The 27,255-nt window shown below is 39.1% G+C and overlaps 3 protein-coding genes across 3 annotated transcripts; all 3 read left to right on the top strand.

Annotated features, from left to right (window-relative positions):
• Positions 1 to 2,373: 2,373 nt before the first annotated feature.
• Positions 2,374 to 5,862, top strand: mrpl53 (mitochondrial ribosomal protein L53). The gene is made up of 3 exons (XM_067613002.1): positions 2,374 to 2,521; positions 4,499 to 4,611; positions 5,667 to 5,862. Exons 1-3 carry the CDS (start codon positions 2,427 to 2,429, stop codon positions 5,783 to 5,785), a joined length of 327 nt encoding a protein of 108 aa, XP_067469103.1. The 5' UTR covers positions 2,374 to 2,426; the 3' UTR covers positions 5,786 to 5,862.
• Positions 5,863 to 7,113: 1,251 nt separating this feature from the next.
• Positions 7,114 to 8,936, top strand: fabp4a (fatty acid binding protein 4a). Its single transcript, XM_067613001.1, has 4 exons — positions 7,114 to 7,275; positions 7,588 to 7,763; positions 7,882 to 7,983; positions 8,655 to 8,936. Exons 1-4 carry the CDS (start codon positions 7,203 to 7,205, stop codon positions 8,706 to 8,708), a joined length of 405 nt encoding a protein of 134 aa, XP_067469102.1. The 5' UTR covers positions 7,114 to 7,202; the 3' UTR covers positions 8,709 to 8,936.
• A 13,522-nt stretch (positions 8,937 to 22,458) lies between these two features.
• fam8a1a (family with sequence similarity 8 member A1a) lies at positions 22,459 to 26,825 on the top strand. Its single transcript, XM_067613000.1, has 5 exons — positions 22,459 to 23,161; positions 23,482 to 23,602; positions 23,929 to 24,052; positions 24,927 to 25,066; positions 25,217 to 26,825. The coding sequence occupies exons 1-5, from the start codon at positions 22,756 to 22,758 to the stop codon at positions 25,359 to 25,361; spliced, it is 936 nt and encodes a 311-aa protein (XP_067469101.1). The 5' UTR covers positions 22,459 to 22,755; the 3' UTR covers positions 25,362 to 26,825.
• Positions 26,826 to 27,255: the final 430 nt, after the last annotated feature.

Raw genomic sequence — 27,255 nt, 5'->3', positions numbered from 1 at the left:
TTTGAGTTACATGATTCATGAGTTACATGTTTACTTATATGTGACATGTGGGGAGAAGCATAAAACAAGTGAAAAACAGTTCAGCATTCATTATCATGTTTCTGTTTCTCTTTCCGTTCTTTACACTCCTGGGGGCAGGGTAAGGACTCCCGGGAGTTCCTGAAACACAACTTGAAGAGTGACTGGTGTACGCAGTAAATACAGGACTACCAAAGTACTACTTCCTTGCATACTATATATTACTCTCCAGGGGGGAATACTTCTTCTCCGTGCTGGTATTTCACAAGAACCCTCTTGGATGCTCACACCATCATTGTTATGATCTTTTTCTATTCTTGGAGCTGCTCTGTATTCAACACTCTGACAGGTTTCATACTCATATTCACACCCAGACTGGGTGTGACCCACAATTCTAACGGCGGATAGTATATTACCACATATGAATTCAAGTGGCATTGTAGTGTAATAGCATTCTTGCACCAAGCTGTAAAAACAGCAGTGATAGAGCATAATAACAGTTTAAACAGGGCACAAGTTACATCCTCAACACCAGTGTTTCCTTAAGAGTCTATACCACAATGAAAAGGACATTTCATAATGTATTATTGTGTTCAGGCAGAGACCTTGATAGATGAAATCCTGCGCCAAGACAATACCTCTATTTTCTTTGAGGTCAACCGTCCCCCTGAGCATTCATTGTTTCAGTACCGCCCTCTCCCCCACTTTCTTATTGCTGGACATACAGTACGGCTCTTACAACTACATAAATAAGTGTGTGTGTGTGTGTGTGTGTGTGGGGTGTGTATAGGAAATGCTTCTGCCTCTCAGTAGCCGTCTATGTCTAAATTTAGAGGCCCGTGCCGCCACTGCCCAACTGTCACAGCCCGGGTCAGATTGTCGGCCGTTCAGGAAAGAGACTTGAGGCGTGTTGAAGTGAGGATAAATGCTTCGAGCTCGGCTGTGCTGATCTGAGAATAACACATTTGTTCATCACACATACGCTGAAAACAGTGTGGCTATAAATACCGAGCAACTGTATACTGGGCAGAGGTCAAGGAAGTGCACACGCGGTGCTAAAATTTTGTACAATATGAGTAGATCAGGTGACAAATATGCAGTGTTTGCTCTCTCTCTTTGCTGGAGTCTTTTGAAAAGTTATTTAAAGACTACTAGAATGTAATTATCAGTTTATTAAGAAAATATATTGAACTTATATTCACTTTTGACAAAAGGTGGCCAAGTGTTAAATACACTCACATGCTTATAGTCTCTACTGTTAAAAAAAAATCATATTTGACTTCCCTCTCCCAAATTTACAAACTCTGAATGCAGACACTTACTTATTTCACAGACATGTATTCATGCCATAATTAAATTTGACTCAAGTGCTAACGCAGTCAAAATTTAAACGTATTTCCATTTCTGAGATGTTTTTATTCCCTGACAGGCTTTTGACCTTTTTCATTGTCTGAGTGCGGGAAGCTAAAGTAGCTTGGGACCGTTTCCAATCCTCCTTGTCTATTTGATTATGAGATGTGTCTGTTTGATTGTCTATTTGGAGAGCAGCACCTCCTTTATTGACTTAGTGCCTGACAGACCCCCCGCTCATCCTTCTCTAATGTAATTCTGTTCTGTGACATTGTTTATCAGATGATTACAGGAAGGTGCCACAGTCGGTTTCCCTGTGAGCCATGCCATGTCATTACGAAACAGAGGGTGTTATTTGCATAGCACTGACTCGCATTTAAAAATGACCTATGTGAAGGCCATTAATGAACCTACTCTTGAAGTTGTTAAACTATTAAACCACTGAATGCTTACATTGACATTACAGGACATCTGCAGAAGCCTAAACAGTAAGACCTGTTATTCAACAACCAACTCACCAGCTCTCAGCGCTGACAACACCTTCTCTAGAGCCCCTGGTGCAAATTCATTTGCACATCTGGCAATAAATGTTTAACCTCATCTCACATATGCGCCAACTCTCAAAGAACAAATGCAAGATACAAATCAAATGCTGTCAAGGCTTGTGAAGGATTGTAAGGATGCTAAACATTTTTATTTTAAATATTTATAAGCCCTGTCTACAGGTAGATGAAACTGTGGAGGTGGAAATCCAAGTATAGCTCACTGAAAAACTGAGTATCAGAGAATTTAAATAGAAAAACACACCCACACTGATGAACAGGGGGAAATTATTGCTGAAAATACATCTTGAATAATCATACTGATTCTGTATTCCTCAAATAAAATAAAAAAAATTCAAGTGCCTACAAGTGCTGTTACTGACAGTATTGTACCATGTTACATCAGTTTTCCAGTCAGCTAAACGCCACTGGTGAGTTATTTATCATCTGGCGCCCTCTAGTGGCTCTGACGAAAAGCACCAATCTCTGTCGAGGTTGGAGGTCACAACAGAAAACATGGCGGCCACCAGTAAAGCGACCGTGGTGCTGAAGGCTGTGAAGAAAATAGTGGTCCAGTTTTGTCCGTTTGAGTCAAATGTCCGGTCCACACGGTAAGAAATGTGTGTGTGTGTATCTGTGTGTGTTGTCGTTTGAAACGTCGTCGCAGTAATCAGTCAATGAAGCGGCCCAAGTTACTGACAGTGTTAGCAAACAGTCTCCACTAGCAAGGATTGTGATAGTTGACTTTGTGAGACTGTATTAGAAAATATGACTGGTGTTTGGAATATGATTATGATTAGTTTTCGTACAACTCAAAGTGACTGTAGCCGCATATTTCACTATAGCATATTTAACACAAAGGTTATTTTCCTGCCTCTACCGAAGAAGATGCTCCTTTACACTGAGAGCTAATATATATTATACATAACCAGTGGTGGAAGAAGTATTCAGATCCTTTACTTAAGTAAAAGTATAAATGCAGCAGTGTAAAAATACTCCATTACAAGGAAAAGTCCTGCATGAAAAATCCTACTTCAGTAACAATACATAAGTAGGCCTATTAGCAGCAAAATGTACTCAAAGTATTAAAGTATAAGTACTCGTTCTGCAATAAATGATGTATTATTATATATGACATCATTAGATTATTAATACTGAAGCATCAGTGTTAGAGCAGCATGTTACTGTTGTAGCTGCTGGAGGTGGAGCTAGTTTCAACTACTATATATACAGTTAGCTAGTTTGGTTTAGTGGTTCCCAACCTAGGGGTCGGGCCCCTCCAAAGGGTCACCAGATAAATCTGAGAGGTGGTGAGACGATTAACGGGAGAGGAAAGAAGAAAAAACAAAGTTCTGATACACAAATCTGTTTTCAGTTTTTGGACTTTTTCTCTAATCTTTGATTTTTGGTGAAATATTGGATCATTTGAACATTTATTGAGATAAAACCATGTGAGATGTTTAGAGGGATTTTAAAAGCTTGTTATATCATCCATTGTGTCAAATCTCCATCTGAAAAGTAACTAAAGCTGTCAAATAAATGTAGTGGAGTAGAAATAATTTTAAAAAAGTTAAAATCAAAGATCCTGCACATTCACACAGGTGTTTTCACTTATTCTGGCTAATTATACCTCTGCTTGGCTAAAAAAATGGACAATTATGTTGGAATTACAGGTGCAAAAACATTAACAGAAAGTTCAGGTCCATATTCTACTACATAGTTGCCAGAGATGGCCTAATCAGGCAAAATAAGTGATAACACCTGCGTAGGTGGGCCATGGATGTGTAGGGCCTTTTAATGATATCTGCAGACACCGTGAAACGAATTCAAAGCAAAAGCTGTTCTTGCATCAGTAAAAATGTTATACTGATATACAACTTTTAGATTTTCAGGTCCTTCACATAAAAATGTAGTAAAATACTCAATTTCAAGAAAAAGTTGACTTAGTTTAAAAGAACAAAATCAGCAAAATGTGCTTAAGTATCAAAATTTAAAGTGCTTATGATGCAGGCAGAATTGCCCCTGACATTGTTCTGTTTTTATAAATTGGATTATAATAATTGATGCAGTGATGTGGAAGTAATATTTTAATTTTGTAGATGGTTGAGGTGGAGCTTCTTTTAAAGGTCCTGCACGCCCCCACAGGTGTTTACAGTTGTTTTGGCTGATGAGACGTCTGCTCAGGTTGAAGGTGGGCAGAGCTTTGCTGGGACGTACACGAGTTCACCAGATTCAATAAAAATGATTGAAGTGTTCAAAGCTGGAGAATCAGAGAGATAGTTGATTACTATGGCTTCCTTTTACAATCGAATGGAGCTGAGCCATTGTTAATGTTATCAGCTCTACCTGTGCTTTTCCTGCTATGACAACGTCAAATTGTCTGCTGTGAAAAGGGTCTGTTCATCCAAACAGACCTGGAGAAGAGCTCATATCAGCCAAACTAAGCTAAATCACCTACAGAACTACTGTATATACAGCTGGATGTTATTTATGTGTAGCATAAATACTCAAGTTAAGTACAAATACCTCAGAACCACAGCTGTAATAATGTAATCAGTCTTAAATGTGCTCTCCTTGTTGCCTTGCAGGGAGTTTCTGGCCATGGTGGCGTCAGAGAAGGCCAGAGCCACTAACATGAACTGTGAGGTGATATCCACAGTGAAACATGACAAGTCTGAACCTCTAGTGGATATTACTTATGGTAAGTATCACATTACCACAGTCAGCGGATAGACTTTATGGGATCATGACTTTTAAATCCACTGAAGTAAAATTATCACCATGAAGGTAAACTTGTGTTTTCTACTCAATCGTGTGAACTTATAATATTTTTATATGGATATGGATTGCACAAATTTATACACTAGAATTTAATTACAAGTGTAAGGCATAGTAATTATTAATGATACGCTGATGAATTTGGCATCAGTAAAACCTCAAGCTTTAGCATTTGAGGAAAACATGTTTAAGGCTGAGAGAGAAAAATACAAACCAAGTTAAAGAAACACAGACAAAGGGGTGACAGCAAATAAATAGTCATCATAAAGCATCTGGAGAGCAGTTTAATAACATTTATACATATTCATCATAATCTGAAAATGAGCAAAATGAAAAATGTCCCTCTCTTTTTGTCTTTACATTTGACTTCTTAAAGTAGCATTAAAAGACTACAGACCACTTAAAGAACCAGTGTGAAGGATTTAATGGCATCTAGTGGTGAAGTTTCAGATTGCAACCAAATGAATACGCCTCCCCCTCCCCCCCTCCTCTTCCAAGTGTGTGGCCATGAAACTCACGAAAAACATGAAAGGCCCGCTCTAGTAGCTGGTGTTTTGTTTGTCCTTTCTGGGCTACTGTAGAAACATGGCAGTGCAATATGGTGGCCTCTGTGGAAGAGGACCCGCTCCCAGTGGTTGCCACTGGTGAGAAGACGGATGGATTGTTAGCTAAGTATTAGTGGTAACTTTGCTTAAGGTTCATAAGTTTATACATGCTGGACAACACCTCACATACAAGTCAGTACTGTGTGACTCAGACTTGGAATTTTATGCAATTACACAATAAGTATCACTAACACAGCGAATCAAATGTAGAAATGTCTGCCGTAGGTCAGCAGCGCAGAAGCCCATTGTGAGATATTTGACTTTTGCACAGAGTCGACTCTTCACCTGTTTACTTCTTGTAATCCTTACAATGAGATTAGTCATTGTGACATCATGAGTCACCTCATTGTCCCTTTGTGTTTCTCTACAACAGTAGACGGAGAGAGGCTGGTGATGAAGGGAGCGAAGCTGACGAGCACTGAGATGATGGGTGCGTTTCAGTCCCGCTGCATCGCCAAGGATCCGCAGTCAAAAGCTGCAGCAAAAAAATGATCATCTAGCTAGCTGAATATATCTGTATTTATCTGTGTATATTGTTGGATGTTTTATAATAAAAGTATTTCATTGAAGTTTGTTGGTTCTGCTGTGATTTGATCCTTGATTCCTTGAAGCTACTCCGTATTGATTCTGATGTGTTTGGTATGATATAGAAAGTCAAATAGTCTGTTTGAATTACAAATGTTCCAGATTTATCCACTATTTGAAGATCAAAACCTGCCAGAGGATGTGTTTTCTTTGTCAAATTGAAAGAAAAACAAAGTACATAATATAAAAAAGAACATTTTGCAAAAGTACCCTCTTGTTAGGATAATTATACACATCAGTTATGCTCATTTTCTCCACACTGAAGACTTCAATTAAAATGCTTTAACTGCTAAAAAATGTGCTGTGATCAGTGCAGGGTCATGGTGTGTCCTTGCATAATGTGCCATTTCCTTGATAAAAGAGACCATTCCAGCATTTGAGAGAACATTATGCAAGCTCCAACCTTTGACACAGCAGGCTTAAATGTAATTTGGCACAGAGTTTTAAATACAGCCCCACTGAAAAGAGAAAAAAAAACCTTTCACCCACTCACAGATAACATGTCATCCTGTCCCTTCTACCCTCTGTATCCATTAGTATCTTTAACTATGTTGGTTTTCTCCATTTATGCATTATTATTACATCCATGGCTTATACATAGAAAATATGTTTTTATCCATTTTTCTGATAACCTAAAATAAGCTTCTGATGGAGGGGTTTCCATTCATATTCTAAGCTTACACTATCCACTATGAGGAAAAGGGTTTGATGAAAACTTGTATTGTGAGTTTGCAAAAAAAAAAATAATTTGCTGGTGTCAGTCCTTTCTATTTGATAGTAATGAAGTTATAAATGTTGGTAATCGACATCCATTCTCCCTTTCTAATAAGCCTTCGGGTCTGCAGTTCAACACAAGTCACTATTAATAAATGTTTTGGTAATTTTAACAAAGAAAAACAATTTTTTCGTTAGTATTCACCCACTACATCTCTTTTGAGGCTGTGCCAGTGCTAAAGACTTATGGGATATGTTGTTCTTGCGTGCTAACCAAGATAACTTGGTTAAAATTGCAATATGTTGGAATGCTACTACCCAGAGAAGTGACACATAACCATTTAGTTTAGAATATAAACAAAAAACCCAGTAAGATGTGTTCAGCTTTTGGAAGAAATCAATTAAAGAAGGCCTCTATGCTAGGAGGGATAGAGGCGGGATTTCAACCCTCTATTATGTGACGTAGCAGGCTGTGATTGGGTCCTGGGTGTCGGTCTGGTCCTTTAAAAACGCTCTGAGTGTGTTCCCACACTGCAAGAGAGTTGAGTCCAGAGGCACTCTACTGCGTAGTTTTTTTTCTGTTGTTGAGGATATCACACACACTGCAACCATGGTTGAGAGGTTCGTTGGGACGTGGAAGATGATTTCCAGCGAGAACTTTGACGACTACATGAAGGCAATTGGTAGGAAAAGGAGGGTTGTCAGCTGCTACTTGTGAACTTTATTGTCACATTATGCAAACTTTTTCTCAAAAATAGCCTAAAAGTTAGATTTCATATCGGGTATCTTGCCCTGTTATTTGTAGGAATGACCTGGAGTTAAATTGGATTAACTGATTTTTAAAAAAGTGTGAAATTAATGTGCAAAATATGGACTTTAAATAGTTCAATTAGCTTAATTTGCACCTCTAAATCTTTAAATAGTATATTACTCCCGTGTGTTATAAATGCAAATGTATTAAGTGTGTATTTCATGCATTTTTATGCGCTGTGCAGGTGTGGGATTTGCAACCCGGCAGGTGGGGAATCGGACCAAGCCCAATTTGATAGTGTCCGTGGACGATCAAGGGATTGTATGCTTGAGGTCTCAGAGCGCATTCAAGACAACCGAAATCAAATTCAAGCTCAACGAGCCATTCGATGAGACCACCGCAGACGACAGGAAGACCAGGGTTAGTGTGATTTAGGGGGCAGAAAAAAGAAGAAAAAAAAACAACAACAACAAAAAAACAACATTAGTGTTTTCTGTGCGGGAATGAATTGTTTTGTCTCTTGTTCTCTGTCCTGCAGACTGTGGTGACTCTGGAAAACGGCAAGCTTGTGCAGAAACAGAGCTGGGATGGCAAAGAAACGAATATTGAGAGGGAGGTCACAGATGGAAAAATGGTAGCGGTAAGGATATTTATTTTCCTCCATATTTTTTCCATTACAAGAAGAAGAAGAAAAAAAAAACATCTGGTAACTTTGCAAATTTTTGCAATTTGCCTACATAACTTTTCAACGGATTAAAAATGGTTTATGGAATGGTCTTGCAAAATTACTTCATCATTGAAAAGCATTCAATAAGAATTTGTGTTTTTTTTTCTTCTTTGATTTGATCATTTAGTTGAGTAATTAATAGACTATAATGAAAATGTAATATGTTTATGAGTCATTCCTACTTTTCTAATCCAAATATGGGAAAAACTCTGCACACATTCCCCCATAAAAAAACAAAATAGTAATTTAAAAAATGTCATGCATCTTTTATAAGGTGAGGAAATCATAACATAATATGAGCCAAACAATATAAGTACTAAAATGACCAATAAAAGTACCCCATTATCTGTAGGAAAATGTTAAGAGAAAAAAACAATTCTTTAAAGTATGACTATCACTAAGAAGAACCAGTCAGGCTTATAGGAATATAATGAGATCTAAAGGAATATAGTATTACATAAGAATAGCCTCTGCATGATAGCCGCAGCCTAAACTCAAAGAATATGTAGGAATTCATCTTCACCTTTGCCACACACACCTTGTCTGGTATGCCGACCGCACCTTATCTCCCTTTCTTTCCACAGAAATGCATAATGGGAGACGTAATCGCAGTGAGAACATACGTGAAGGAGGCATGATGGGGGTCCCTCCGGCCTACTTGTTGGATGCACTGCTGGATGACAGGCTCAGTTCAATGAGCATTAAACCAAACTAAAGTAATGGCGTGTTCTGCTCCCCCTACTCTTTATCTTCACTGTGTTGCCAAAAATAAAATTTATGTGCCTCTGTTCTCCCACAAGACACATTTAATTTCATTTGGAATTGTTGTGGTGATTTGAATAAAAATGACTTAAAATTTGTCAAAACGGTGTCTCTGAGAGTTTTCTGATTGATTGTTTTTAGATAATTGGTCAGTAAGTCAGTTTGTCTAGCGTTTATTTGAACGGTGCAATGACCAAATTCAATTATGACATTCTTGAAAGCATTCCAATGATTAGGGCATGCTGAGGAATGCTGTGCATGACAAATGTGCTCTAATGAGAACATACCACCTAATCTGACAAGCTGATTTCTTGACTTTAATGGTTTATTCCACTGAGTATGTTGCTTTGTGAATCTTACTGTAATTATTCCACATATAGTCACTTTTTCCAGATATTTTGGTTTGTAGAGCTCTTTCATGCTTCCTTATTTTGGTAAGAAGACAAAAGGGTCCAAACATATCCCTCACTTAAAGGTCAAGAAGCAAACAGTCAGCCATCCTGATGATTTGTGTGTTGGCAGGGACTCCTTGAGGAATGTGGACTCTTTTTAGAATTATTAAAAACATCAAGCAGTGAGGTCAGCGAGGAAATGTATCCCCTCCTCCTTTTTGGGAGGTCAAACATTTCCCATTGCATATGTACAGTACGTACTGGCAGCTGAACATACATGGAGAAACTAAAAGCATTATGGGTCATCCCCACAGACATCCCCGCCCTTTGGCCACTGGTCAAGTGTGAATGTGTGTGCGATTATGTGTGTTTGTGTGTTTCTGTTCTGGGGGTCAGGGGGGGGGGGGGGGGGGGGGGGGGGGGGATTGTTCCAGAGGCGACGGCAACTTTCCCATGACAGGAAAGAGAGATGATAGCACTGATTGGACCTAATGGCTAAAACAGCTGAAACAGGTGAAACTGTGGGCCAACACTCTTGTTCCTTTCTGCTCGGACAATAGTACTGGCAGTAGTCGTGGACATACAGTATTTGAACTTTTGGGAAGATGCCAGGTGGATGAGAAAATCAAAGTGGAGGGCTATCAGAGGTCACAGAGTTGTGTTAGTGTGTCATTGGCCATGTTTTTAATGGCACAATTGTGAAGGTGATGAGATATTTGTTAACTTAGTAATTGAAAAAAGAAGAGTGGCACTGTAACCTAACCAGTGCTCTGCAATGACATACATCACTAGTATCAATTAGAAAAGGTACAAAGTCTGCCTGCACAACATTTAACTCATTCCCACATTATAAAACAGACACAATTGTTGGCACTGGAAAATTTTTAATGGGTTAAAGAGTTTTCACAGCAACTAAAAAAAAAAAAATCAAAATTTTCAGGCCATTGTGAGTCACATGATCTTCCACCAACTCTTCAAACATGGACGAATCTGATTCTATTTTGGACAAGATGGACATGAGGACATTAGATCTGTGCTAAAAGAGGTAAAAAAGAAAAAACAACAACTTGGCAGGCCCATTGTTGATGAACCTCGAAACATCTTGCAGAGACTTAAATGTGATGCATTTTAATGTGAACAGGAACATTTCCTCCAGTATGATGGCATCTGTTTAAACACAGAGCAAAACTGATAACAAACATGATATTTATTTCTGGTCTATTAAAGGCAAACTATGTAATTTTCACATGCAGTGCGTTTACGTTCTGATCATGAAACTGATGTTTGAGCCTGGCAAAAAAAGTAAAAAGACATGAAAAGAAAGAACACCTGCATTTCCCTGTTTGTAATGTGCTGTTTATTCTGTATGCACAATATAAAAGTTCCATTCTGCCAAATTGGTGTCATTTGCATGTTGTAACTTTTTAAAATTAAACTTCATTCTTTATCTTTTTTCAGCACTATATCTATTAACATGCTTAACTATTCAAAATGTGTAATGGTCAAATTCAGGTCATTTTATTTATGTTTTACAAGGTTTCTAAATGACAAACACTTCATATAAGTAACAGGACTGAAAGTAACAGGACTGAGTTTTTAACATAGCATTAGCAAATACATGAAATGTAGCCACATGGCATCAATGCTAATAGCATGAGAACACATAACACCTTCAAGTGGTTTACCAAAACTATCTTTAAAAAAACAAAACAAGATAACATTGAGAAATAATTTAGGTAACAGGACTAATTGTTGAGATTGACATTCTCAGTCACTTACAATGTGATCAAAAATACAGGAAATAGAGTTAAAGAACTTACTTTTGGTCTTCCCATAGCCTTCAGGAGACTCGAATGATGATACTTCCTATTGATCATGTGACTTGTGGAATGTCCCAAATATTTAGAGGGGGGAATGTGTCAGGGTAACAGGACTGAGGGAAAACTTGGGGACATCACTAAATGTGTATTTTAACTAACATATTGTGGATTTTCCAATGAGAATATGTATTCAATGTCTAAATTGGAAATAGAGTCATACAATAATACAAAAAAAAAAAGTATATATATATATATATATATATATATATATATATATATGTTCATGGTGAATTGTAGTGTTAGAGAGTGGGGATCTTTCAGTATTCTAGGTAATTTTTATTAAGGTTTTACATGATGTATCTTCAAATTGCAATTATGACAGTGCAGGACATTTTGCTTGATAATATAATGTATTATACAGATACTTTTCATGCATATTTGTGGATGTAATGTTCTGGGGATGGAAATGGCATGAATTCGGCAGAATGGCCTAAAAGTACTCTAAAAACATGAAAAGATCACATCTGCTATGGATTGACTTACAGGTGCAGTGCTTGTGTTCCACAGGCATCCACTTCACTTTGTTTGGATAACAGCGGGGGACGAGGAAGATCTCCACCACCCTGTTTAATGCTCGACATCTTGATTTGATGGTCGATGGTGTTTCCTAATTATTATAAATAATCAGAAATGGAAAACTCAAGACAACTGAGCATATATCAGTCACATAATGCAGGTAGTTCTCAGTAATAGCCTTTGGCATTTTATTCATTTATTTATTTTAGAGAAGATTCTCTCAGACCATTGGAAACAAATATTCTCTAGCTAGAGGCCAAACTGGACAAAACGGGAAGTATTCCACAGTAGAGGAAAGGTACTGATCTTCCTCCACTGCCCACAGTGGAAACCTGCATGAGGGAAAGTGGTTTCAGAGTGCAAACTAGGAAACTGCACAGGAAGGAGTAAGATACTGAGAAGCCCATTGAGAGTTGACTGGCAGAGAAGGATTGTAAAAAACAAAGGGAGCCACATAAACTGGAGCTGTGATGTTCAATGTTATTGTAGTTGAGTTAGATTGTTGTTTTTCTTTATTTTTGTGACCGTCATCATTTTTGTGATGTGCTGAATGTGAAATATAAAGTATGATGTCTCAATAACATGCAATACTCACATTGTAAAGTCAAAACTGTTTGTGTGTGTGTGTGTGTGTGTGTGTGTGTGTGTGTGTGTGTGTGTGCGTGTATGTGTGTGTGTGCGTGTGTGCGTGAGTGTGTGTGTTCTCATTCCTGACAGGCAGTAGTACTATCTTGTTGACATTGAGGTTGTTTTGTGTCGCGTCAGATTGTCTTGGACTTTACAAGAATGAGCTCACATCCTTTACATAACATCTGGAAAGCTCCACTTGAGTTGTAGCGTTGACACCCTTCCTCTGCTTGTCCTTAACTTAAACTCTGTCAAACACAAACATCTTTCATGTTAACAGGGATCACCGGGCTAAATATACATGATATACGAGCTTTAGTTCTCATGCAACACAATATGCGTGACTATTGTGCTTGATTCTGCTTCCCTTTATGTAATGTCAAAATACATTTAAAAAGGTGCCTCAATAATAAAAACTGAGCAGATTTTCTGTCATCTCATTTAGGGGTGATATAATTTTTGCCATGGCTTTGAAGAGGAAATGCTTCCATGGTCAGATACTTACAGCAGGGATACTGAGCTGAGATTTGGTGTATGAGAATACTGTGTACACCTATACAATATTTGAGCATTTCTACCAAAAGGTCACTGAAAATATAGACCTCAGGAAAGTTAGGAGCAAACTCAGGAAAAGAAAGCTTTTGAAGAGCTGTGAAGATTATGTGCATTAAACAAGTAAGAGACTTTGTAATTCAGTTGTGATGTTTGAAATAAGGAAATGTACAAAGGTTGATTGGAAGCTTAAAAACTCAAGAACAATTAAGACAGGCAAGTTTTTTTTTTCACTCAATTCACTTCAATATGCAAAATGATGTATGTGCAGAGTTTGACACTAGGGAGCTGTTTCTCATTCACCTGCTGAACGGGGGAAGTTTCTCTGGGCTCTGAAAATCTGAGTCTAAGGTGAGCACGATCTGTGACATCACAACTAGTTTGGAGCCAATCTTGGTCCAGTATTTAACTTATACAAGTATGATGTGGAAACTTGAAGCCTCCAACGCACATACACTGAGAATAGACTTTAAATTGAAGTAGGAGACATCTTGTGTTAATGATATTTACTGTACATATTCATAGATTTTGGAATTTATAATGAGGGAGAAAGAGGAGATGTCATTTTAAGGATTTTAACGAGATAACTGAACTTTTTTTGTGGAAAAAAAATATTAGACACTTCTTAAAACATGTCTGTATCTTTAAACATTATATGGCAAAAAACTGCAGCAACAAGTCCTGACTTCTTAAGCTTCACAACAACTTGATATCAATTTTCTCAATATAGCTTGTCGAGTCTGAATGACTTTGGTTTTAGGGGAATTCAAGCAAAAACAACATGAGTAGTAGACTATTCCTTCTGTACCTACAGCACAAATCCCACTCCCACTCTTTGTGTTTTTTGACTTGGGTTTCTGCTTGAGGGTGGGGACGACCTTGGGTTCAACCCCCACCTGGATACATCTTACCGAGCCTAGGAGAGTTGCTGTGAAGTCTGTGCCTCCACATTCACTCAGAACATTGAACAAACATCAGTTTTACCTCAATCCTCTCCGCAGGACCTATACGACACCTACGCTGACCCAATATCTGTCTCCAAGGGCAACCAAACAGCTGGGCAGAAGGATGTCAGCAGTGGCCCCACAGAACAGTAGGGGAGGCTTGTTGCCATGCAACAAGCTTTCTTTCCACTGAACCTCGCTATCCAGTTGTACTTTAGAGTGAACTCTGATTTCATCAACAAATCTCTGAATGTTATGCAAGCTGTGCCCTGTCTGGTTGCACAGAGGCAGGCTGTGCTATTATCTCCCCAAAACACTCAGAGAAATGTCTAGGATTCCAGGAGGGGACATGGTTTTGGATCAAAGATTACAGTCTAGACATCTGGATTCAACCAAAAAACTGAGAGACTGAGAATGTCCTCAATATATCATAAAGGATATTTTTAATAAAGAAACTATTCTCACTTTAATGTATGTTAAATGCATAGAGCCAGCTCAAAATATAACTTCTAAAGGCCTCTGAGCTCTATATGAGGAAATACATATTTGCTTTTGAGGACCCCCACAAAGGATCACTGTTTTTCAAGTCATCCCACCAGCAGTTCCTGTCAAAGCTTAGCTTAGAATGAAACCTCTGTGCGTGATTGTATAGAGGAAGGATGACGGAAATCTTTAAAGTGAGGGTATACAAACAAGATCCTGCACAATGCTTTCCCCCAGAGAGCAATTCAAACTCGGTACTATAGATTTTGTGCCTATGCAAACATGTTTTTTGGGCATGTATCTGTGCTTGTACATTTCTGTTGAAAAGCAGATTCCTGGCCAGGCAATAAAAAGTCAGTCAGAAGGAAGAGCTGACATTTTTTTCTGTGCGTCCACCACAAGTCATCACAATGTTAAGCTTATCCGCTCCTCCTCCTGCAACTACTGTGTGACAGGACATGTGATCTGTAATCTGGAGGGGGTGATATGGGGGGGAGGAAGGGAGCGATCTTTGAAATCGGTCTATATGTGCACGCTTGAATGTATGCGTGTCTGTGTTAAGCCAGATGGGAAGTAACATACTGTAGATGGTCTCTGTTTGTTCACATCAAGCATTCTTTGTGCTCAGAAAAACATGCAGAGCAGTTTATTTTTAGGACGCAGCATGAAGTAAACAGAACTTCTGTTAGGGAAAAGTAACTTCAATCACTGAATTATCACATAATCAAATAAGTGAAACTGTACGATGCATGCCGATTCCACACTCAGTCTGAGAGAAATTGCGGATTAAAGACATATTTATGCATTAAAATACATATGTAAGCTTACTTGAAATGATTATTTGCAGAACTTGTACGACTCAGCATTAAAATCAACCTATTAAAGCAAGCTTCACACTTTGATATCCACACCAGGTGTTCCTGTTCTAAGCAAAGGAGTGACCCATTAAAGAGCAACACTGGGGAGTTCAGGAGTGGCAACAGACAATACAGTCTAAAGTTTGACTAAACCAGTGGAAGAACATTTCGCCCTTTTATGCCAGACAACACAGATGTCTGTCTGTTGCATCCCTTATGATAAACAGAGAGCAACGAGGAATCGAAGTGGATAAAGTCACGGCTTTGTTGTGGTTTCTATGCCATAGGTATGCACACAGACAAACACACACTGACCTTCTAATGCAGGTGGTATGGCTGAATGGTGTTGACATTTTAAAGGTAACTTTGCTGTTTGTCTGTCCTGGCTGCAGACAGATGCAGAGAACGGGACTGAGAGTTTGTCAGAAACAGAAGCTCTCATATTTATCCCTTTTCTATCTCTTAACAAGTAATACTTTGGCCAATGGTAACAAATGTAAGAGCCTCACAACAATGTCTTATAGCTGGTGTATGTGTGTCAGTACCTGAGAGGATTTATTCAGGGTTTGAATTCAAACCAACCACTGTTAAGAGCAAGGTATGTGTGTATTATTTCTTTGGGAATCTCACATTTAAAACCAAATACGACAACTTGCTTTGGCCACAGACAAAAACAAGCATAGTGATGTGATATACTGCACAAAAAGAAGCTATAATTAGGTTACAGGCTGTTATTGACAGTAAGAATGCCAATACTGCTTTATATACATTAAGTGATTGATTTTACATTTCATCACCGACTGAGTACAGTACAATACAGTAAGGACAGTTTGGGACTGGACTCAGGAAACCTTTAGCAATAAACAATAGGCCACCAGGAAAGTTGGCCTGATGGACAGTCGGTCTGAGACAGGCACTTCCTCACAATGCACTGAAGAGATAACCGCAGCCTGTGATAGGCAGGAGGAAAACGGAAGGCATTAGTCGCAAGCTGACCTTTCTCCAAGTGGCTTGTAGTCAGACCTTTCAGCAATATAAACTCAAACAGCAAACCTCTGAGCTCTTCAAGTGAGATTAATTAAACTTGAACAAAACTCAATCTGCTCTGAACAGAGTTGATTATATTATTATTTTATAGCTTTGATGTAACCTCTAATTCCAAAGTGACAATGATGCTACTATGTGTGCTGTATTGTACAGTAACACTCTAACAACACTCCCACAAAAGCTACGAAGCAGCCAAAACTATTTGCTAATGTACTTACAGGACAGGGAAGTATTTCTTGATTAACTGTATAACTATAAACCTGAGGTCTGTGGGTTTACAGCTGTTTGAGTCGACGCCCGTGTGAAACTCACTGGGAAAGCACTCAGCTGCCATCCCTGCAATGCACAGCTGCACGTTAAAAAAACAAGCACCCTCTGTGGGTCAACTCTTTTGTTAGCTCTTTGTCTTGTCAGGCACTTTTGAAGAGGAAAAAAAGCAGAAAGGAGAGTGAGGCACATGACTTCAAGTCAGCATCTTGACACCAGTGCGAGACAAGAGGAGAGGATGATGGTGGAGATGGAGTTTAAAATGATTTTAGAGATGAGAGTCTCTCATCATTTGGACTGCAAAGTGTGTGAAACAGTTCTTTAAAGGAACTTGTCACTCTAGGAGCTGAGGAAATGGTAGAATAAAGATCATTGATGAAAAAAGAGTTCAGCCTATGTTATGAGTACTGTTTTCAGCCAATACAATATTGGGTATATCTGAAAAAGCTTTGCTACTATGGCATAAGTAAATAATAGTAAAAGCAATAAGATGACTGCTATATACAAAGTTCTTCACGGCTTTGGTGCAAATATTTGACCTCAAAGTAATTATAGGCGTAGGCAAAAAGAAGGAAAGGTAAAACATTTTGTACATAATAAGAGAAAGAAAGTGAGTTTTTAAGGAAGGGAGGACTGGTATTTCTACATGAACAGCCCTGTTACCTCCTTACCACAGTGTGCCAACACTAGGGGAAAGGTGCTGAGACGTTAAGGTGCAGGAAATAAAGAGAATTAGGTGAGGAGGAGGAGGAGGAGGAGGACGGGAATTTGCTTGAAGCAGGAGCCGGTGGGAGAGCAGTTGTGCACTCATAACCCATTCTCCCCTTGGGTGTTCCTGTCAGGGCTCCAGGGAAGCAGACATAATTCACTTAATGGGTTCTCACTGTTACACGTATAAGACAAAGCAACAAAATCTCAAGAGGGATTTTTCTCTTCTCTGGGCCAAAGGTAGCAAGGACTTCCCTCTGCCATCTCAGCGAAGCAGTTTTTCCTCTTCAGCCATACATTTTCTGAGCTTCAACTGTATAAATCCATTTTTATTACTACAACCTTGTTACTTTGATGAAGGGAACTGATTTGAAAAGTTACAAGTGCAACACGCAGTGAAGGAAAGACTCTTTCATCTCTGCATGAAATCAACGAATGACAGAAATTAATCCTATTTGAGACTGTAAAGAATTACTTGACATAATGTACCAAAGTCACAGACATCTGGAATATAAAATATTTTCCTGCCCGTTCATGGATTTAGACCATCGCAGAAACCGTTTGAGTAATTTATAGATAAATCACATGACAACCTCCCCCTCCCTACACCTACTCCAAAACAGGAAGTCAGTGACCCCTTTCCCCACATTCTCTGGACGCCTGACGAATGCTTTGTTCATTTCTTTAACCTGCGACCCACTAGACACATTCTGACTGGGCTGACTCAGTGCGCTCTAACCTTTGTGTGGACTAATAGCTTAAACCAGTGCATGGTCGTGCAAGGCAACATGCCAGAATAAAGCCAAATCTGCAGAAACCTAAATCTTGAGTTCCCACATGAGCAAGTGGAATATTTCCCACTGTGCTCTCTGACACACTTATCTGAATTATACATTTGGGGATCCAAGAGTTACTTCTTTTTGTAAAGGGTTAAAGGTCACTGTTGGCTAAGACCAGTGATGTGCTCTTATCTATGGGACCTTTATGTAAACTGTGGCTAAATTCCACATGACTGTGGGAGTCACTCATTCATCAACACAGTAAATAGTCAGCTCTGATAGTCAGCCTGCCAAAAGGCAAATACTTGATTTAAGATTTCATGTCTGCTAGTTGTATAATGCAAATCCAGACAGTTGGATCAAAGTTGAAAGTAGGAAAACTCTCCTAAAAGAATTCCCTCCCTAAATTATCTTTTTCTGAAGTTGTTGATAAGCAGCGTGTTCATTTGCTGAAGATTTTCTATATTAAAACATTTCCAACAAACCCCCCAATATTTATATTTTAAGGAATTGTTTGACCTTTTGTGAAATGTGCTTATTTCCTGTCTTGCAGAGAGTTAGCTGGTTAGCTTAGCATAGAGACTGGAATCATATGGGAAACAGCTAGCCTGGCTCTGCCCAAAGGTAACAAAATCAGCCTACCAGCACCTCTAAAGCTTACTAATTAATACATTAAATAGGTTACTTGATTTAAGCCCCTTAACATAATCAAGCTAATGCCTGCTAACCTCCTTTTTGCATGTTAAATATCCTACATGGAGAGAAGGCCAACAGATGTTTGTCGTGTTCGTCTATCACATCCCTTAAAAAAAGCTAATTTTTTTTCATTCAAGGACACAAAAATGTCACAAAGAAGCATACATGGACTGAATCTTGGAAAAAAAGATACACATTAAGACTAAATACACAGTAAACTGAGTCCATAAAGTGCGTTTCTGAGCCATTGGGATTATTTGGTGACCTTGTTCTCTTGGTGTATGTCTGGGAGCATGGCACACATCCTGTACAGACACAGCAACCTTTTTCACAAGACCTTTGCAAACTGTGTGAACCTATTAAGCTGGTGAACACGTCGCCCACCCTTATGTTCTGTCTCACACTCAGTGGTATACAGAGGCGAAAATGAAAAAGGGGCAATACCTGGGGGCGATGGACCGAGCAATTGTGTGAAACCTTGGCAGAAAATAACACGTACTCTGTGCAGTTAGTGCAAAAAATGAAGCATGTATTGGTCACATTACAATGTATTTTCAGATGAAAAAGTCATGGTTTTCTCTATAGCAAGACTGATTTTTGAGGCCGATACTTACATCGATGTTTTTTTAGAGATTTTTTTGTAGATTTGTTTTTTCTTTTGGTCAGTGCTCTCTGGTGGACAAGCTATGTAATGTTAACATTGTCTCTAAATGACCAAAAACCTAGTTTGCCATTTCTGTATTGTGATTTTTTGTTACTTATTGGCCAACGTGATATATCTGCAATAAGCTACTCCTGGCCGACATAGGAAGTCACAGAAGAATAGAATAGCACTTGATCCGACCAGAGCGTGATGTGCCTTGGGCCAAACAGAGTTGCAGCTGAGTGGCTCAAGTGCTGCTCTTGTGTAACATTAGGCTTAAAAGGACACATGAAAGTGTCCAGTTGGGGCACAGACATATTCTGTATTCAAAGGTTTCGGAAAAAAAAAACTTCTGCACTACTTACACTGTATTACATGATGTTCGCTGAACTGTTAACCTGTGTTGACTCAAAAGGAGGTAAAGATAGATTAGATTAGATTAGTTGTGATTTCAGCCACTCAGGTACACACTGTGAGGTCTGTCGATGTGACAGTATATTCAATATTTGCTTAACATACTCCTATCTCACAGTTATGCGGCATTTAATGTTTGCCTAATATTGCTTTTATTTGCTATTATTCCAAACCACATTATATCAATGATCGGCACTTATAGAGCAGATTTATAAAGCAATAATGAAAGTGTCATAACAGAATGAGTACAGATTACTGTCATATTTTTGTTGCATTAATGCCTGCATGTTAACTTAATACTGCCATTAGACAGAAACATCTTCTTTTCATGTAAACTCATTTGAAGCCAATATATTTATCTGTCACATCTGCTGGTTGAAACATTGATAATGCATCATATTTACTGAGTTTATCATACGTTTTGCATATTCTATACAACCATAAGATCATAAGATGTAATGGAAATGACATGAAAAGTACAGTATTTCCAACTTGAGTGGATGTACTTAGTTACTTTCCACTTCTGGCTGATACATGCCCTCCAACCACCAGTACAGTACCCAACTCCCCTTTCACTCACCCCTTTTCCAGCATACACACTCACTCACCCATAGACTGACACACACACGCACATACAAACACACACACCTCTACAGCAGTAATCCCTCCAGGTTGTTGGGTTCTATGGGGGTCAGCGTTTGCCGGACACAGCTTTTATTTGGGCGCGATTACTTTCGGGCACAGTCATCGTATGGCCTCTGTCGACAGGGATAACGCTCATTGCGGTCGGATTGGCATCCGCCTCACTGGCTCCATTCACTGGGCCAGGCACAATCATTTAGAACTGGCAGACCTAACACCTAACCCACAGAGCCGGGCCAGCCCAGTCAGCAAATACAACCCCCCTATTTACCCCCCTCGCCCCTTTAATCAGAGAGGAGGGGGAGTACATTTAGAGAAAGACAGAAAGAGAGAGAAGCAAGAGAAGAGGTGGGATAGTGGAGAGGGTGGGAGATATCAATGAGAAAGTGGGATCAGAGGAAAAAAGGGACATTAAAAAAAAAGACCGTGTGTGTGAAAGAGAGAGAGAGACAGAGAGATAGAGAGATACAGAGAGAGAGAGAGAGAGAAAGAGAGAGAGAGAGAGAGAGAGAGAGACAGAGCGAGAGACCGAGCAAAACATAGCTTTCCATCAGCTGACTGGCCAGCAAGTTTTTTGAATCAGGGCCATTTCCACAGTGGCTTTTATAGAGTTTTGAGTTTTTGACCTTGTTGGCCTCTATGTCAAACCATTGATTTGTCACTGAACTCAGATGTTTTGGGATCCATGAATGTGGCTGTAGGCCAAAACTCACACCTCTCGCCCCCAGTGATGTACATCTAAACATCCAAAAACTCTAGGCAGAGCTGAGTATTGTTTCATATTGACATGTGCACAAAAATATTTACAGTACTGTGCAAATGTTCTAGGCACTTTAGATATTTAGACTCTCATCCATGATGCAGTATCATCAGGGGGGCGTCTGATCAGTTCCAATTTAATTCTGCAGCATGACAATGATCTCAAACATACAGACAGAGGCATAAAGAACTATTATCAGTGTCAAGAAGAACAAGGAGTCCTGCAACACATGGTATGGCCCCCAAAGAGCCCTGATCTCGACATCATTGAGTCAGTCCGGGATTATATGAAGAGACAGAAGCAACTGAGCTGCTTAAATCCACAGAAGAACTGTGGCAAGTTCTCCAAGATGCTTGGAACGACCTGCCTGCCAAGGACCTTGAAGAACAGTGTGCCAGTTTGTTGAGAATTGGTTTTAAAGACAAAGCGTGCTCACACTAAATATTGATTTCATTTAGGTTTCTTCTGTTTACTGAACTTTGTATGAAGTTATCTGATAAATAAAATCTATTCACGGCATTATTTTTGAAAGCATCCTCACTTAATGCCTAGAACTTATGCACAGTACTGTATATTATGTTCCTGACCTAAAACAAACACAATAAAAAAAGATAAAAAGCAGCTAAATGTTCTGTCATTTGTGTACATGAGCTCATATCATTGTATCATATAATATAATAACAATTTATTATAAGTATATATAATTAATAGGAAAAGTAGAGATGATTCTGACAGTTTTATTAAAAGCGTTATTAACCTGGCTCAACAGACCTCTGCTGCTCTCTTGTGGCGCAATCTGAAAAGTTGTGTTGTTTGAATTAGGACCAAGAGGAAGGACATTTATCTTCTATGACAACTTTTTGTCATAGAAATATGAGACTGAGTGCAGAGTCATTCACTGTAATAAATAAACAAAACACTACATCTTGTGAGAGGAAGTTAGTCAGTTCCTTGTCACACTAAAAAGTTACTAGTGTTATTGAGCTAATAATGAATTCCCCCTCAGTTTGATACAGATCAAACAGTCTTAACAACATTCATGTGAATAGTTTATACTGGATACGATATGTGGAACCTGTAGAACCTGATATACTGTATTAGTTGTATATTTCTGCTCTATTATTACACAAAAACAACCCACAGTTAAGTGATGGCATTGTGAAAATTAGTGTATGTGTATAAGTTAGACCAACCTTTATAAGGTAATTGAAAGCGCCTCAAACGCTCACATTTATTTCACCCAAACTTAAAAAAGTGAGATATGTGATTAACCTTTTACAAATATGTAATATATCCTTTATTACTACAACATGAGCGGGTGATACATGGGCCTGATGATGAACCGGCTGAATACGCCTTTAAATGGATCATACCATTAACGACAGAGGGGGGATTGTTATTAGTCTTTTCTACAACATAATGGTGTGTTACGGAAATGTTCACCTCAGATAAGGTATGAATATTGATTCTACATTATAAATTAATATATCAATGAAATTCCCAAAATATTATACAAAGATAACGTTACCACTGTGGGAAGTAACGTTGAGCGGTCCCGGAAATCCCTCTATTTACAAACACACTTAGCTAGCGCTGCTGTACTTCAAACCAACAGAGAGCTAATAAACGCACGAAAGAGGGATTACCTGAAGACGTAAAGACATTTAAACCAGATTTACCTGTTAAATTAGAGAAAGCCAGTGAAGTGGGTCAGACATGGTCGCGACCACAACAAATGACAACCGTCGTTGCCCTGAAACTGATGCTAAACAGCCTCAGAGCACCGCAACCACGGAATACTGCGCGAAGTTGCAGCAGTGGATGTGGCAGTATTACTGGGGAAATGCCGGCTGGCAGAGCTGGATGGCTCTGTCAGCTTTCCCTTTTCCTCCTCCTTGTGGTTTCCCTCCGCCGGGGACAAGCGCTCAGACACCGGGTTCACCTGACTCCACCTCCGGGGCTGGGCAGCACGTTTTCGACTCACGGAACTGGTACAGCCAACCGTATCCTTTCAGTTTCCCTGCACCCTTCCCTCATCCGGGGGGCGCCCAGACGCACCAGAGCACTCCAGCTACTGATGCCCGGACAGCCCAGCATCAGAATGGGAATCCACCTCAGCCAGGTAAGGCTCAGTATTATAAGGCCTCCTTTATCCAAAATGCCATTCAGCCTACAGTGATGTGTGGACTCACTTGTGTATAAGCTTGGTCATGAGTCTGATGGGAAGCAGGCTTATATGGCTTGGAGAAAACAAGCTTATATGCTTAGAGTCTTTACAAGGTCTCTTTTGGTCATCTGATAACTTTCAGCTGAACTACAGTAGTAAGTCAATAAAAATCAAGGTAATTTCAGGTTACAACTCATCCAGAGTACTGTGGAGAAGTATCTAATTTGGAAAAAAAAGGCATACTGGGTGCACTTGTCTCTTCATCTGTTTCATAGGACGGGAGTACACCATCCCCTCTCCTCTCCAGAGGTTCCTTGCCGAGACAGTGGACTTCGTCATCTTGTTTTGTGTGAAGGCCACTATCGTGCTGTGGATCATGCATCTGAGTGGGATGAAGTGAGTGAAGCTATTACACAGTCTTCAGAGAAACAGAACTTTAAAACTAAAAGGAAAAAAACACAAGAAAAGACAATCAGAGCCTGAATTAGGGAATTGAAATCAACTACTTAGGTTATTAAACATTGTATTTCTGAATTGTAATATGCGACATTCTCAGCACCCATCACAGTTTTCCTCAGGCTCTCCTGCCACGGGTGTAGCTGTGGGTCAGTTATGCAAAAGAGGCAATTTGCAAGACCTTTGCATCATAGCTTTAATGCCAAGTTATTTCATCATTCCCCAGATTCATCTTCACACAGGCATACTGTCTCTCCTCTTTAAAGGGACATTGCCAAATTCATAACCCACTTCATTGTGGAGGAGATCGATGAGAACACGTCCATGGAGGACCTGCAGAAGATGATGGCTGTGGCTCTGGTCTACAGGGTGCTAGTATGTGTGTATGAGGTGGGTCAAATTTAGCACTGTCATGATAGTAGCAATATATACAGTATGACTTTATTATGGCCGACCAATGTGAGAAAAAAATATGTTGATGAAAAGAACTAAGAAGACATTCTTCTGCTACACTGAGGATATGTAAATGTACATTACAGTATGTATTTAGTGATGGAGAAAACCCACATGTCAAGTATGTAGTTAATGTTTATCACATTGATAATAAATATAGTAATAAATAAGCTGAACTTGTACTTTTTAGCTTGCAGAATTAGCCTTATATGTTCCAACAATTAGATGATAATTAATAAATACTGATATACTGCCTTACAGCGTTTATCAATATTTGTTTAGCCTATTGGTAGTAATTGTGGGTGTTGAAAAGATTTTTGGGTTAAAACAGCAGCTTCCTCACTCAAAATACAGAATTGAAACAACATTCCCCTGTTTGTTCTGTCACATTTACTAGAAACTGCCTCAGTGCCTCATGGTCTTGTAAAATGAATCAGACAGAGTCAGAGTTCTTCTACAACACAACATTGTGTCCCATAGAGGACACTGATGCAACGTTGCATTCATAGTTGCCTGAGATGAAGTCATATGTCAGGTCTCTTGTTCTCCTTCTGCATTAGTGGCTTGTTTTCCCAGGTGGGAACCAGCACAGTGACATACAGGCTCCTCCGCTGAGACTAATGCCATCTGGCATGTTTCCTTCCATGGTTTTGACCTTGTTTGTCTAAACTGAGAATTAATTGGCTTTTTACTGCTTCATGTGTGAGTGTGGTATCATTATTAAGTTCTGCTTTTAACTGGTCTTCAGTGTATTATACTACCATGGTCAGGAGCGTACCGGGTTGTTAGTTTGTTCCTCTTGTCCAATCAGACCATCTGTATCTGGGGTGCTGGTGGCGCCACACCAGGGAAATTCCTGCTTGGCCTGCGGGTGGTGACATGTGACACGTCCACTTTGGTCCGACCCAACCGTGTCCTTGTGGTCCCGGCATCAAACGTCTCCCTCTCCGCGTGAGTGATCACAGAAACTTTTTTTATGACATATGAGTGAGCTGTATTTAGATAATTCTACTCTATAGTGGAACATTTTGTGGACTTATGTTTTAATTAATGACGATATAAAATGTCTTGCTCTTGTCTCTTTTGTCTTGGCTGTCACAGCTCTGCTGTGCGGGCACTGAATAAGAACTTCTCCATCGCCTTCCTTTTTCCCGTCTTCATCACTCTGCTCTTCTTCCAGCACAACAGGACTGTGTATGACATTGTGGCAGGGACCATTGTTGTCCAACGCAGAGGGGGCAGATAGCCTCTTCTCCAGAAGCAGACTCTCTTATACTTTGCAGGGGGAATGACGAAGCGTGGCAGGCTTATGGCTGCTGAGTATCCAAAAAAAATTCAACTCAAATCAGTCACAAATGAAAAAGCTTTGAAAACAGCAATGAGTTGGCCCATTTCTTCACAGAATCAAACTTGGGCTTGAATTGCACTTTAAAATGGGATGCATACAGAACAGATTTAGGCTGGTATGGTGGAATTAAAAGACCTTACATCTTTGAGTGTAAGGTATTTGTTTTAAACCACTGAACCAACAGGAAACCCTCTTAAGTATTGTGATTTTTGATAATCGCAAAGTATGTTAAGCTGAAAATGGTGCTGTCCGATATTACCAGGAGACTTAATATGTATGCTATGTTATATTGTTTTTGTAAAGCTTAAATCCCCTATGTGTAGGATTTAAAAATATATAATTTTGCCCACTCGTAGTCATGGTAAGAAAAAGGACACTGTCCCACACAGCAATACACCAGCAAGGCACTTTGACAGAGTCTGGTTAATTTTTCTACAAACAGAATCTAATGCCATCAAAAGCACATAACAAATCTACACATATGGGCTTTAAAGTAGGGTTTTAAATGATTAGGACCTATACTGGTGAATCAAATGTTTGGTTTACTAATGCTTTTTGTGTTACATTGTGATTTTTCAGAAGTACTCAGACTAAAGAAAATTCATGCCAGGCTTATTCATATCTATTCTTTGTGCCTATGGATATTTTGATTAAGAAGTATTGTTTCGATATATCTCTCTGCCATGGTGAACTGTAACAATATGAGGTACGAACACAGGAAATTGTGTTTATGAATTTTCTGCTCATATTTTTTTGTCTTTTGACTTGTAATTCTTGTGACTCAGGGCAACTGTTTAGCATAAAAAAACTGACTCAAATGTATCATTTAATGCCACTGCTCATGTCAGATTTTCACTTTTAAGCACAATGAAAAGCTCTTGTCTTTTTGTTCTTCTTCATGTTGATTTAACAGTCAAGTTAAGAGTTTACTAAAAAACTACTATTGATTAGATTCTTTTTTTTGTATAATGCTACTCAATACCTTGGTCTTTAACTCTGAGTTCTTACATATAACCTCATCAACACAGACAGTGTCAAACAGCAGAGTTGAAAACACAAAAGCATAGACAAGGTTATCAGGAAAGTTGACAAAAGAGTACTGATAGTAAAGGTTAACTATTTCAGTAGCAGTTCTGAAATCATTTCATCTCATCATTTCAAGACAACTCATGGGTTGTCCACTAGATTAGTATTTATCATAAGCAGATGAATGTTGGATGCTGTTGTATACTAGTACATGAATTCATGCAAAATGTTGAAGCTGTCATGATTCCTAATGTCCATGTCCAAATTTGAAATAAAAACAATTTTGACAAAACAAGATTATGCTCATAGATCCCCTAATTAGATTTAAGTCCTTTCTTTTTCCCCCCACATAATATATCTAATTTTACTTGGACGGTTTTTGATGAAACCTAAATGAAACTACTACCTGCTTAACTGGCATTTACAAAATGACAGTGATAAGCCAAAGGAGGCAGCAGTAGAGATTAAATAAAACAATTCATACAAGTGTCCCCTGCTTTCTCTTTTAAACACGTTCATCCCTTCACTTAAGCGGAACTTTAATTGGTGTCCTTGATTGGTCTAAAGGGGATGCTGCATCATTAATGAGTGAGCATGTTCCTTAAAAGCTTTGTTCTGAACAGCTCTCAGGAGTGACACTAAGGGTTGCTGCTGCGCACAGAGAAAATGTGAAAGATGCTTAACTGCTGAATATGTTTAAAACATAAAAGCAGGTAAAAGAAGAGTCCATAATCAAGTGTGGGACTGAAGTGAAGCAGTTTCAGAG

The sequence above is a fragment of the Thunnus thynnus genome, chromosome 15 (genome assembly GCF_963924715.1).
Source record: "Thunnus thynnus chromosome 15, fThuThy2.1, whole genome shotgun sequence".
Taxonomy (NCBI): Eukaryota; Metazoa; Chordata; class Actinopteri; order Scombriformes; family Scombridae; genus Thunnus; species Thunnus thynnus.
This window is presented reverse-complemented; position numbering and strand designations above follow the sequence as displayed.